Source organism: Triturus cristatus, chromosome 7 (assembly GCF_964204655.1).
Source record: "Triturus cristatus chromosome 7, aTriCri1.1, whole genome shotgun sequence".
In the NCBI taxonomy this organism is placed as follows: Eukaryota; Metazoa; Chordata; class Amphibia; order Caudata; family Salamandridae; genus Triturus; species Triturus cristatus.
This window is the reverse complement of record NC_140590.1, coordinates 311,965,745-311,978,941: the sequence shown is the minus strand read 5'-3', so window position 1 is coordinate 311,978,941 and position 13,197 is coordinate 311,965,745. Positions and strand designations below refer to the sequence as shown.

The window sequence follows — 13,197 nt, the reverse complement described above, 5'->3', positions numbered from 1 at the left end:
GGGGTCAGGCTCTCCATCCCTGTCTTCCTCCTCAGCCTTGCTTTCTCGGCGTGCCTCCCCCCAAGCCCTTAAGCTGGTTTGGAGTGCACCCTTCTTTGCTCCTGGGGGACAGTACACCCCCTCCCGCTGGCAAAACTCCCTGAGTTGGGCCACAGTGTACATTTCTAAATCTTCTAGTACAAACTCCATCTTGCCCACTCAGGTTAGAGGACAGGTTTTGTGCAGTAGCAATGTAGGGGGGTACCTTTAGTAATACCTCCTCCCACCACCAGAGTAAATTTGGAAAAAACAAAAACCCACAATTAGGAAGGCCGCTCTTGAGAAAACTCCCGGTGTAGGCCTATGGACTACCCACAGTTATTGTTGAGTATATGTAGGCACAGCTCTATCCCACCGCTGAACACCAATTTATGTTGGAAACCCACTCCCACACTAGAAGGGGTGGTGGTGGTCTTCCGGAACACACTGTGGTAGCTTGGCTCGAGTGGTCAGGAAACAGGCGCAGTGCTTAGCATACAATATACCCAGACAATAACCATGCGTGCATCCGTTCCAAAAACGACTCTACACCGTAAAAATTATGAAAATATTCTTCTTTATCTTTTTCTCTTAGTTGCTGATTGGAAAAATAAATAGGTCAATCACAATATACAAGTTTCAATTAGTGCAGGTCAAATAAATATTGGCTGTTTGATGAAATAAATAGGGGTGATCATAAATAACAGGGCATAAATACAAGTGCAATATATACAGACAATTAAATACTTTGAGGCAATAAATACTGTACCAATAAATATTGTACACCAACAAGTCCTGTGGACCTATAAATATAGTGAAGCAATAAATAGGTAAAAACTCAATAAATACAGTACCCCCAATAAATAATTAAAAGTATACAGCAACACTCATGTAATTAGATGACACTTCACTTCTTAAGGGCTGATATGGCCCAGGCACAGCTTGTAGGGTTGTGGAAGGCTTGAGGGGGGCTACTCCCTGGCTGGGACAAGGCTGAGGCCTAATCTGAGGTAGATCAAAGGGGGGAATACCAGTGCCCTGGCTTTCTCTCTCCACACAACCTCTCTAGGTTAGTCCCAGTTCACCCCTTGCACAGTCAGGTTGGTTTCAGCACCTCCCTAGCCCCTTAGAGCAGTCTCTCAGGTCTCCACAGGGCCTTAGGCGCCCTCTACTCCACTTACTGCCCTTTTTCTGATGTTCCGACGCCGCTGGAGTCGTGTCGACGCCGTGAGGCGGTTCCGGTTCGGTCTCGGCGGCCTCGGCACAATGTCAGTTCTTTGACGACGCCGGTAGGCGGTTCCGGTCCGATGTCGGTGGCCTCGGTTCGATCTCGACCTCCGATTCGACGGCGTCGGGCAGTCTCTTCACGATGTCGACTTCGGGCGGCTCCGGTCCGATGGCGCTCTCGGCTCCGATGACGTCGGCCGGCCTGGCCTCGATGTCGACTTCCGGCGACTCCGGGGTGCGATCCTCACCCCCGACCTCCGGTGCTCCTCCTCACAGGCTCCGGGCGACTCCGGAGTGCGATCCTCACTCCCGACCTCCGGTGCTCCTCTACCTCGGTCTCCGACGACTCCGGAGGGCGGACTTCACTCCTCCGATGATGCCGCTCGCTCGACCTCGGTTCACTTCCTCCTCAACCTCTGGTATTCCTCACGACCTCCGTCGGTGCCCTCTCACGACCTCAGGCGGCTCCGGGTACGACGTCTGCTACTTCAGTCAGCGCCGCTTCTCCACCTCGGGCTCCAGGTCTTCAGGCTACTCGACGCCGGACTCCAGGGAAACCAGTTCTCAGGTCAGAATCTTGCTGTTTTCTTGGTTCTAAGGCCTGTTCCCGCTGTCCAGGTCCTTAGGATAAGTTTCTTCTGTCTTCTTCCCACACAGGGCTATAGGCTGGGATCCATCAGTAGGGACAAGTATCAAGGGTGGGTTTATGGACCCCACTCCAGGCACAAGTTTCCACCCCTGCTGCTTCACTCCTTCCTCCTTCACTGTTGTGCTCCTCTCTCTTCACCAGTCAGGTGCCAACTGCCAGCTCCAACTGCCAACTGCCTCTCTTATCCTCCCAACATTCTAAACGGTCTCCAACTGTCACAGAGTTCTGGAATCTCCTGGAATGTTCTGGAAGGTGCTGGTAGGTTCCAGTGGATGCTGGTGATGTCACAGGTGGCCACCATTTTGTGCTTCAGGCCCTCAGACAGAAGTTTCAGGGGTAGCTAAAATGGCTCCCTGAATCTGTAGCAACACGAAAAAGTCTGGTGGTTCCCAAAAAGGAAAAATTCAAACAGGGTTTGAGGCAAAAGTGGGACAAAATAAATAATGATGAGGAGGGACCACCCAAAGGGCTGACAGGTCTAACACTTGCTCAGCCTAAATGGTATAAAGAAAAAAAGAAGAAGAAATTAAAAAGTGATCACTGGTATCAAATATAGTGATCATGAACGAAAATGAAAATGTCTTACGGGCATATGTATGAAACCAAATTTTAGTCACAAACGCTGCGAATCGCAAAAATCAGCGTTTGCGACTAAATATTTGCAATTTCATATGTATGACACACATTTCTAGTGCAAATTAAGAAATCACTAAATTAGCGATTTCTTAGGCTGTGAAACTCAAAAATTGCGATTATGCTTGCGATTTCTTAAATTGCGATATTCTCAGTTTGCGAAATTCGCAAAAAGTATATCACAAATTAAGAAATCACAAGCAAATGTATGAAGAAATCGCGAATTGCAAAATAACGAAATTCGCAAAATAAGAAATCGCAATTAACACCAAGTGCATGCAGGTGGTAAACAGGTGCAAGGTACTTAAACCACCCCACAATGCAACAGAACCAACCACAATGGCTGCACTGTTTGTGATAGCCAGGAGGCTGCGTATTCGGGCTCTTGCACAGAGGAGAATGAGACAGGAACGTATATTCAGGCTGCGCATCACTCTGCTCCAGCACACTGAAGAGGACATCCATGACAAGTACAGGCTGCACCCACAGACCATATTGGACCTGATTGAGGAGCTGAAACCCTACTTGGAACACCCTACACGCAGGACACAAACAATTCCCACACATGTGCAGGTCCTGTGCTCCCTGCACCTCCTGGCGTCAGGGAGTTTTCAACGGGTCATAGCGGAGGTTGGTGGGGTGTCACAGAGTGCACTTTCGCACTTCTTTCATGACTTTCTAGATGCAATGCTACAGAGGCTCTCACATCACATATACTTCCCCACCGCCCAACAGGCATTACAGCAAACCAAACTTGACTTCTACCAGATTGCACGTCATTGGCTGCATCAATGGGACCCATGTGGCCATCACACCCCCATCAGCAACTGAATATGTCTACAGAAACCGTAAATGCTACCATTCCCTCAATATACAGATTGTGTGCAACGCAAAGTATATCATCAATGACATCGTACCCAAATACCCTGGAAGTACACATGACTCTTTCATCTTTAGACACAGTGGAATACACAGACATCTGAGTGCTGGAGAGTTTGGGGAGGGATACCGGCTAGGTAAATACATGGCACACATCCATACATCCACTACATCACTGGGGGGTGGGGACATTGACTTACCTATTGTGTCTATCCCTGCAGGTGACAGTGCGTATGCAGTGCGGGACTTCATCCTGACCCCGTATCTGGATCCAGCCAATGCAAGTGAGAGGAGATACAACAGGGCACACAGATCTACACGCTGCGTCATTGAGCGTATGTTTGGAATCCTTAAGAGCCGGTTCCGGTGCCTGCATAAAAGTGGAGGCGCATTGCAATACAGCCTTGAGACCTGCTGTAAAATCATGGCAAGCTGTGCAATGCTCCATAACATGGCTATGAGGAAATGCACCACAATTGATGTGACCGATACAGACACATCGGATGACGATTGCTCTGCTCCCCCTGGCAGACCAGCTTCAGGAGTCGGGGCAGCTGCTGGACGCCAGAGACGGACTGAGATCACACAAAACTACTTCTAGGTGAGCAATGATGACATGAGACCAAAAATCTTTCTAATGTGTGCTGTGTTTATTCACACTTCACAATCATTAAAAGTGTAGCTGTACCCAGCACATGTTATGCACACAGTGCAGGTACGGCACAAGTAACTGTGCAATCTGCATAGTTGGGTTACTTCACCCTTTTTTGATTCATTGTCACTCGACAGTTCACCTCCTTCTGTGACGCATTGGTGGTGTTTGGCGTCCAGGCTGAGTGCCCTCCATGGTGTTCCTGGGTCCTGCCCCCTGTCTCGAACTGCGCCGTCTTTCTCCAGGCAATGTAGGAGTGATGCTGCTCCTACTGGAGGTTTCTTCACTCTCGCCAGAGGCCATGAGAGCGCTGAGTTGGCCGTCTGCAGCTGCTCCACTGCACTGGTGACCTGTGCTAGCCCTCTGGCTATGTCCTGACAGCAGTGCGCCATTTCCACCTGCATTGTGACGCTTCTGCGTGTCAGAGTGCTGGTGGTGATGCAGAGGCGGTTCACGGCCTTGGTATATGTGTGTAGGCGTGCATTGGCACGTCGGGCAGCCCTGTCACTGGCGGCTTGGTTGTGCCTCAGAGTGTCACACAGGTCACGGATGGCACCTGCCATGGCCATGATGCCCTCCCCCATGTTTTGCTGATCTTTGTGAATACGGCATAGCTGCCTATTTATTGACCTCAAAGATTTACTTTGCAGGTGCTGTTCCTGCAGCATGCTGTGTTCCAGCCCAGAAAATACGGTTTCCTCCGCTTCAGTGGCAGTGCTGCTCCTGGGCCTTGACCTGCGTCTATCCTGTGGTGGAATGCTTGGCCTTGGTGTGTCCTGACTGGGCATATGTGACACACCCTGACTCCCCTCTCTTCTGTCACTGTCCTCCCCTGTGGCCGGTATGTCATCCTCAAATGGAGGCAGTGGGGGCACATGTGTGAGCTTCCTGCGCAGGATTGGTGTGTGCTCCGTATCATCACTGGAGTCCTCAGGATGTGCAGGCTCCTCTCCCTCTGCACTGTCATCACGTGCCCTGGATTGTGCTGTGGATGTAAAGGGGACTACATGAGTTTGTGTCTTTGTCTGCAATTTGCACTCAATAAAGTTTCTACAGTTTGTATCGGCTAACTTCTGACACTGTATCATTCACTTATCCCCAACCCACATGTTGCATTAGATTTCCTATGTCTCATGGACACACTGTCAGACATATTACTACAAGTTCCATGATGCGTTGCTGGATGTGCTGTAAGACTTGGACTGGAATGACATTTTGTGAGGATATTTAGCAAATTTGGAGAAGTGTGCATGGGATGGGGATAAGTGCAGATTGATTTTGCATGCATCTTACCTTGGCTGCTGGATGCAGGGTCGGAGCTGTCAATGTCAGCCACACCACCAACGCTCTCAGGCAGGAGAGTAGACTTCACAAGCTCCTCCTGGGGTGTTGGCTGTGCTGCTGTGGATGGTCCTCCCCCAGTCTGGTTTGCATCCTTTAGTCTGGCTGCCACCCTCTCCTTCGACCTCTGCCGCATATCATACCATCGCTTGCGCAATTCCTCGATGGTGCGATTGGTCACTCCCACAGCATTCACCTTCTGTTGAATGTCCAGCCAGATTTTGCGTTTCCTTGCTTCTGGGACGCGCAGTTCCTTTTTCCCAAAACGGAGCTCATGGCTGCATACCATCTCCTCTATGAGGACCTCCTGCTCCTTGTCAGAAAACTTGTGTTTTCTCTTCCTCTTCTCTGCATCCTTGCCCTCAAGTTGCTTGTTGGACTCCATTGGTGTTTGTTCTCTCCTGGGATGCCTCCTCACACTCTCCAAACAGACACAGACACATCGGATGACGATTGGCCTGCTCCCCCTGGCAGACCAGCTTCAGGAGTCGGGGCAGCTGCTGGATGCCAGAGACGGACTGAGATCACACAAAACTACTTCTAGGTGAGCAATGATGACATGAGACAAAAAATCTTTCTAATGTGTGCTGTGTTTATTCACACTTCACAATCATTAAAAGTGTAGCTGTACCCAGCACATGTTATGCACACAGTGCAGGTACGGCACAAGTAACTGTGCAATCTGCATAGTTGGGTTACTTCACCCTTTTTTGATTCATTGTCACTGGACAGTTCACCTCCTTTGGTGACGCATTGGTGGTGTTTGGCGTCCAGGCTGAGTGCCCTCCATGGTGTTCCTGGGTCCTGCCCCCTGTCTCGACTGCGCCGTCTTTCTCCAGGCAATGTAGGAGTGATGCTGCTCCTACTAGAGGTTTCTTCACTCTCCGCAGAGGCCATGAGAGCGCTGCCACCTGAGTTGGCCGTCTGCAGCTGCTCCACTGCACTGGTGACCTGTGCTAGCCCTCTGGCTATGTCCTGACAGCAGTGCGCCATTTCTACCTGCATTGTGACGCTTCTGCGTGTCAGAGTGCTGGTGGTGGTGCAGAGGCGGTTCACGGCCTTGGTATAAGTGTGCAGGCGTGCATTGGCACGTCAGGCAGCCCTGTCACTGGCGGCTTGGTTGTGCCTCAGAGTGTCACACAGGTCACGGATGGCACCTGCCATGGCCATGATGCCCTCCCCCATGTTTTGCTGATCTTTGTGAATACGGCATAGCTGCCTATTTATTGACCTCAAAGATTTACTTTGCAGGCACTGTTCCTGCAGCATGCTGTGTTCCAGCCCAGAAAATACGGTTTCCTCCGCTTCAGTGGCAGTGCTGCTCCTGGGCCTTGACCTGCGTCTATCCTGTGGTGGAATGCTTGGCCTTGGTGTGTCATGACTGGGCATGTGTGACACACCCTGACTCCCCTCTCTTCTGTCACTGTCCTCCCCTGTGGCCGGTATGTCATCCTCAAATGGAGGCAGTGGGGGCACATGTTTGCGCTTCCTGCGCAGGATTGGTGTGTGCTCCGTATCATCACTGGAGTCCTCAGGATGTGCAGGCTCCTCTCCCTCTACACCAGTGTTCTTCAATCTGTGGGGCGCGCCCCCCAGGGGGTGCGCACCACCATCCCAGGGTGGGCGCGCACTCCTCCCGGAAATCTTACCTTTGTGGTGTTATTTTTCCGCGTCCCACCTCGCAAGTTATCACCCATTTCGAATAGGAAGTTTTGATTGGCTGCTGCTCCCGCTTTCTCCAATCAGCACACAGAAACGTCACCAGTGACGTTCCACCAATGAGGGGGGCAGCAGCTGAGATTCCAGGAAGTGCCGCGAAAATTGCGGGCATATAGCTCCTGCATTTCACGTTTTGTTGCCTTTTCTCCCTGGTTTCCTGTGAAGGCTTCCCTGCGTTTTCCCGTCGTATTGCTGTGAAGGACTGCAGAAATCTGGTAAGAGGGCTTTCTCGAAGGGGGGGGGGGGGGGAATGTTTGGCTGATATTCGGCCGTAACTGAAGTTTTGAACCCATTAGCCGCCTAAAAGCATCCTCGCGCACAGCACTTTATTTTTTCAGTTGTATACTAATCACCTCGATGGCTACTTTTGATGCGCCCAGTTCGCTATGTCCCTTAACACTTCCCCCGCCCTGAGCCCTGCAAGGCAGACTAAGAGTTCCATCCTTACAGCTGGTAGACAGCGGGATCACGTCCTGACAACCCTCGCTCACATGATGCCTAGAGTTGGTCATTAAAGGTTTGAGGATTTGGGCAATGAGGCGTTTTTCCAGAAGGATGCAATTCCTCAGAATAGTTTCATCTTTGTTGCTGTCATTGCTGCTGACGAGTCTCTCTCTCAAACTTACTCACTCTCAGGGCAGAGCCATCCGTCTCCAATGTCACAATTTCTGATATTTTACGTCGAATTGTCCCGCTTCTTCGCCCCGGGTTTTTGGTGCGTGTAAGATTTGGAAGAGTTTTTAATTGCTAAGTTTTTTTTATATTGCCGAACGTGCCTCGATCCTCTCTCTTTTACCTGAGCTCATGATATGTATATGAATGTATTATGTTTTACTTTGATTGACAGACAACCAACGACGAACGATGTTTAAAATACCAGTGGTGATAAAATGTTAGACATGTAAACTCTCCCGATTCAGGCGGGAGACTACCGATTTCAAGGCTAGTCTCCCGCCTCCTGATTCCTGCAAGCAAAAACCCGATTCCTCGGGGTTTCAGCAGACAGGGCTTGGTGTTGTGTAACATGCTAATTCTTCCAGCAATTGTCAGTGGCGATGCAGGGGCTCTAGAAGGGGTGAAAAACCAGCAAAGCCCCATTAACAAGCGAATGGTCTTTAAAAGACCTGTGAAGTACTCGGGGGCGGCTGTGTGTGTGCCTGGGCTGCCACACAGGTGGGGGTGTGGGGGGGGGGGTTGGTATATGCACTGCCAGCAACCTGCCAGGCCAGTGAGTGCAGAACACTTGCATCACCCTCTCTCTGCCTGCCATTGCGCTCCATGCTTCTGAAAGGTAAGAAAAAAACGTGCATTTGCGTTTCAGATGTCCAATCCTGCAGCAGCACACTTCCAAGGCCCATTCATGACAGTAACCCGATTCAAGGCCCCATTCTCCCGATTTTGTTTTTTAAAGAATATCCCACTTTGCTCTTCTGAAATGTTGGCATGTATGAAATATATATTGTACTGGTCAGTGCTGGGACTATGCCTGTCAGAGGCGCTTTCCTCTAGATCACGGAAGCCACAGCACACTGTCTGTGATTCCCCCTTACGCTCACCACAGCCTTGAATTAGTATGTTGTGGTGTGCGATCATGTTCCTATCAAGGGCAGAGTCTGAGCATTCGTCCTGCTGATTGGCTGCACTAGTTTATACTGGACCCAGGAATTTGTACAGTCAGGTAGGAGACGGCCGACTTCTTGAGGAGAAGTGGCGGAATTCTATAGAGAAGTGTTTGAGGCTTGTTTTAAAATGTGAGCATGTTATTGCTTGTAATTTGATTTTGTAAGTGTGTAAATATCGTAACCGATATAATTCCTGATACGCTTACCATGAGCTTGGATTTTCGATAAAGTGCTCAACCATATTCTCACTCAAACCACCTTCTTTAAATTTGTATTCTGTGCCTGCACATAGGCCTAATTAGCTCCAATTGCATTTGCAGTTTTCATTTGCAGTGGTTCAGATTCCTCTCGCAGCTCGCACAAATCCCTTGCCTACTCATTATATCAGCGTCTGAGGCGGAGGGCACATGAATGTTACAGAAGGGAAGTTTTCTAGCCTGAACGTGGTCCCTGCAATGGTACCCCCATACATTGCTTATTTCTTCACTTACAAATGTCATCATCCCACAGTGCAGCCTTTGCAAACCCAAGCCTGTATTTTTACTGTCAGCTATATAGCGCACGTCTGGCAAGTGAAAGCAGGCTGTTGTAGCGCTTACAAGGTTCCTAGTCTTATTCGAGGTAAAGAGTAAGAAGGCTGAAGAACTTTTGAGATCAGTCCCATGTCCAGAGTGAGTACCGTGCTTGTGTGTTTCTCACAATCTGGTTTGTCTTTTCCAATTACGTAGGAGGGACTACACATATCAGTGTGCAATCGATCATTATTTTTTCTCGAGTGTTAAACATGTCACCATCCTTTTAAATTGTTTTAAAATGTATTTATGTTGGGGATTTCTCGGGTGAGACGCTTTGCATGAAGCTGCTAGACCACTTCCGAGTCTGCAGCTGCAGACCTACTACCCTCATCTATAAATCTTTATTTGATAATCCCCAGTGGTTGCTACTGCTAATAAAAAGCCAAAATCAACATCATTGCACAGTTTGCATAGGGATGGTGTGGAGCTGGCAATGATGTTGGTTTTGGCTTTCTATTAGCAGTAGCAACCACTGGGGATTTTCAGCTGTTGCACACAATTTCCAAAGCAGTTTTTATTTGAGCAGAGGTAAAAACGTTTGTTTTGAATAGCTTCCAAGTAGCCTCCATGTCATTCAGAACATATTGGCCATTCCTGCCATTTTAGTCAAGACAGTTTTGCATTCTTGGACTTGTAATTGCGATTTTAGCATGGCAAGTATGGGATAAAAAGTAAAAGTATATTCTGTAACTCCAATGCTTGCTGAAAAATTAGAGCTGGTTGAGAGTTTCGGTTTAATAGTAAATTAATGTCAGTCTCACAGTGGAAATGCTAACTAGAGATAGAATAACCATGAAAATTAGTGAAAAGTGGGAATCCTCATTCACTGATGGTTCTTCATTAGGTCAGGTATCCAAACGTATGCTTCACAAAGGGACTTGTAAAAATATATGGTGGGAAAGCGCACATATCTGTGAAACTCATTAAGTACAGGCGGTTTCAAGAATCAAACAAAAATTGGAAGTATTTTTTATTGTTTTATTTGGTAAGATTTTAGGACCACTTCTATGTCTCAATGAAACATCTACCAAGTGCTTTACCTAGTCATGAAGTATTGAGTCCTGTTGCACACTTTAGTTCAGTGACTTCTTAAGAGTTTCTCCTTGCTCAGCTGAGTGTGATTTCTAATATTTGTTTCCCTCATCTTCTTTGCTTGATTTTGCTTGCGAGAAAGTGTCATAGTCGTTGAAATGTCACTCATAAGGCACTAACATCATGGAAATGTCACACATAGCAATCTGAAACCTTGGCAGCTCTGCACTTCTCAGGAGACCAATTGACTGTAAGAGTCCTACACATGGAAACACCGAAAGATTTGTGGGCAATGGTGTGACATGCAAAATGTGGAATGAGGTGTTCGGGTACACTTAATTCAGAGTTTATCAATTAAGGGGGGGTGCACCACCATCCCAGGGGGATGTATTCAGAGGTACCTTTAGGGAAGCAGCCCCAGGGTCTGCACAGAGAATCTAAATTACACTATTCCAAACCTGTTTGTAAATATTTGGGAAATGTTTAACTTTCTCTAAAATATTCCTGAGCTGGAGTTCGACAATTACATAGGGATCCCAGGCAATTGTGGCGAATGTTGCACTTGGGCTGCATTTAGAAGAGCACAGCAGCCAAGCTGGAAAATACGTAGTTTTTTTTAGAATTATACAGGCAGGCAGCAACACCCACAGGACTAGAAGGGCTTCAAGTTGCCAAAATAAAAATGCCAGCCATGTGTTGTATGAACACCCTGCAAATTGCTTGTCTTGGCGCTAAATATGGGTTATAAATAAAGAAGTATGTATTTATCTTCTGTCTTTGTTCCCTTTCAGTCATGGATCTTTCAGGCCGCCCTAGAACACAATTTAAAGTGCCTTCTATTTCTATTTGCTGTGTGAAGTATGCACATATAAGTGCTGAAAATACCGCTTTAGGTGACTGCTTATTTTTGTACCGGCTGGGACATCAAAATAATGAGCAGGCAACCCTAATCATAAAACTGGTAGTTTGTTGCAGGATCAGCACGTTATTTGTTCCCTCGATCCCTGGGTAATGCCATAATAGCGCTGGTTTAACTTATGTGTGACATCCTACGCCGCCGGAAATGACATGCTGACATCAAGTGTATGGGAATGCACCCTACATTCAGACAACACACTCCTCATTTTCGCCCTTCAATTTTTCCCAATATATCAAGGTGGTGTCTTAACCAATGGAGCCTTAGCTTTGGCATAGGAGAGATTTATATTTTTAATACAAATTTTAAAAAAAGGTACAGAGTGGCGGCACGGAGTATCCCAGGAGCCCTCCTTGTTCTGTTCCAGATGCCATTCAGCTGCACATGTTGTATGAACCCTTTTTGATTGTATCCCAGGAGCCTTCCTTGTTCTGTTCCAGATGCCATTCAGCTGCACATGTTGTATGAACCCTTTTTAATGCAGTAGATGTATGAGCAAAGGCCAGGGCTCCATGCAAATTATGCGCCCATACTTAAATAGTCCAAAAACCACAATTATGACCTCCGAAGTTGAGAATCAAAGGCAGTGCAAGTTTCTCACAGTGCCTGTCACTGGGTCCTAAAGTTGTTATAAATGCATGCGCATCCAATCCTGTGCTTCTCTGCAGAGTGCACATTACATTAGTCACAAGTGCCAGTTGTGATTCTGTGCACAAGTGCAAGAAGGAACTGCTAATGTGGCCTTGCCAGAAATCAAATTTTTAACTTGCATCAGGCCTTCAACTAATAACTTGCAGATCATGGCGTATTTTATTTGCCCTTAAGATAAGGCAGCAAGTAACTTTTAGGCATGCCATTCACTCCCTTGCCCATCTCTGATTTTGATCTCTCGAGCTTTCATGGTGTCTCGAGCGAACATACTGAGAACATGCAAGTAATATGTCTTAAACATTTTCTCTTCATTGCAAGGGAAAAAGCTACTTGATCGCTAGGCCGAGGACTCCTATTCAAGCAGAAGAAACATCTGAGGAAGTGAATAAGAAGGTATGCATTTGTTTTTGAATGATGGGTGAAGGGGCAGTGCTGAAGTTTGCCCTCACTAACCTTTGAACAAGTAACTTGCAGAGCCTCATCGGTGGTATACAGCATATACATACTGGATCAATATTGGGAGCACCTACTTAAAGCCTGGATGAGCTGGAATTACTTTTTATCCACCTACCACAGAATGATTCTTTTATCCAAATTTATTTTATTTAAACCATAAGAAGATTTTTTTTTAAGATATATTTTTTTAAACTACAAAGTTAAAAACCTCCCGTACCTCATGCAGCTGTACAATTGCAGCCATGTACTTTTCATTAACATGCAGCTTCACATTTTGTATCTTAGGTTAAGCAGGCATTTGATATGGATCGTTTTCTGCTCCTAAAGGATGGTAGAGTGCTCAAGCGAAAGGCTGAAACAGAAACAGATGGAGAGAGAAAAGCTGCAAAAACAAGGAAATATGATTCCTCCTATTTGGATATTGGTTTCACCTGCATTGCTGTTAGTGGAGAAAGTAGACCACAGTGTGTGGTTTGTGGCATGATCTTAGCTAACGACAGCTTGAAGCCAACCAAATTAAGACGTCACTTTGAAACGAAACATGGGTCTCTAGCAGGAAAAAGCAGAGATTTTTTTGCCAGGAAGTTGCAAGAGATAACTCAGCAGAAAGAAGCAGTGAAACATGTGGCAAATACTCCTGCTAATGCATTAAAAGCCTCATACCAAGTAGCATACCACATTGCCAAAAACAAAATGCCCTTTGTAGATGGAGAAAAGGTGATTCTCCCAGCATTGCTCGACGTAGCTAGGACAATGCCTTGGTGAAAAAGCAGCAGAGAAGTTAAAAAGTATACCCATTTCAGACACAACAGTTTGCCGCCGCATCT

The 13,197-nt window shown here is 47.1% G+C and overlaps 2 protein-coding genes and 1 long non-coding RNA gene across 5 annotated transcripts in view; 1 reads left to right on the top strand and 2 right to left on the bottom strand.

The window, feature by feature from the left end:
* LOC146809541 (galactoside alpha-(1,2)-fucosyltransferase 2-like) overlaps nt 1-13,197 on the bottom strand; it is a 481,546-nt gene that overhangs the window by 391,992 nt on the left and 76,357 nt on the right. The window lies entirely within an intron of this gene.
* Nucleotides 4,043-7,035, bottom strand: LOC146809542 (uncharacterized). Its single transcript, XM_085614349.1, has 2 exons — nt 5,352-7,035; nt 4,043-5,043 (listed from the first exon to the last, which is right to left on the bottom strand). Exons 1-2 carry the CDS (start codon nt 5,782-5,784, stop codon nt 4,061-4,063), a joined length of 1,416 nt encoding a protein of 471 aa, XP_085470475.1. The 5' UTR covers nt 5,785-7,035; the 3' UTR covers nt 4,043-4,060.
* Nucleotides 7,205-13,197, top strand: part of LOC146809540 (uncharacterized) — a 98,151-nt gene continuing 92,158 nt past the window's right edge. Inside the window, exon 1 of the long non-coding RNA XR_014966454.1 lies at nt 7,205-7,333. This is a non-coding gene — a long non-coding RNA (uncharacterized LOC146809540). The remainder of the gene's footprint in view (nt 7,334-13,197) is intronic.

Bases quoted from the DNA above. Each gene is read 5' to 3' on its own strand.
- LOC146809542 (XM_085614349.1), bottom strand. From the start codon at position 5,784: ATGGAGTCCAACAAGCAACTTGAGGGCAAGGATGCAGAGAAGAGGAAG. The intron at 5,044-5,351 runs GTAAGATGCATG...TTACATCCACAG, and splicing joins CCCTGCATCCAGCAGCCAAG to CACAATCCAGGGCACGTGAT.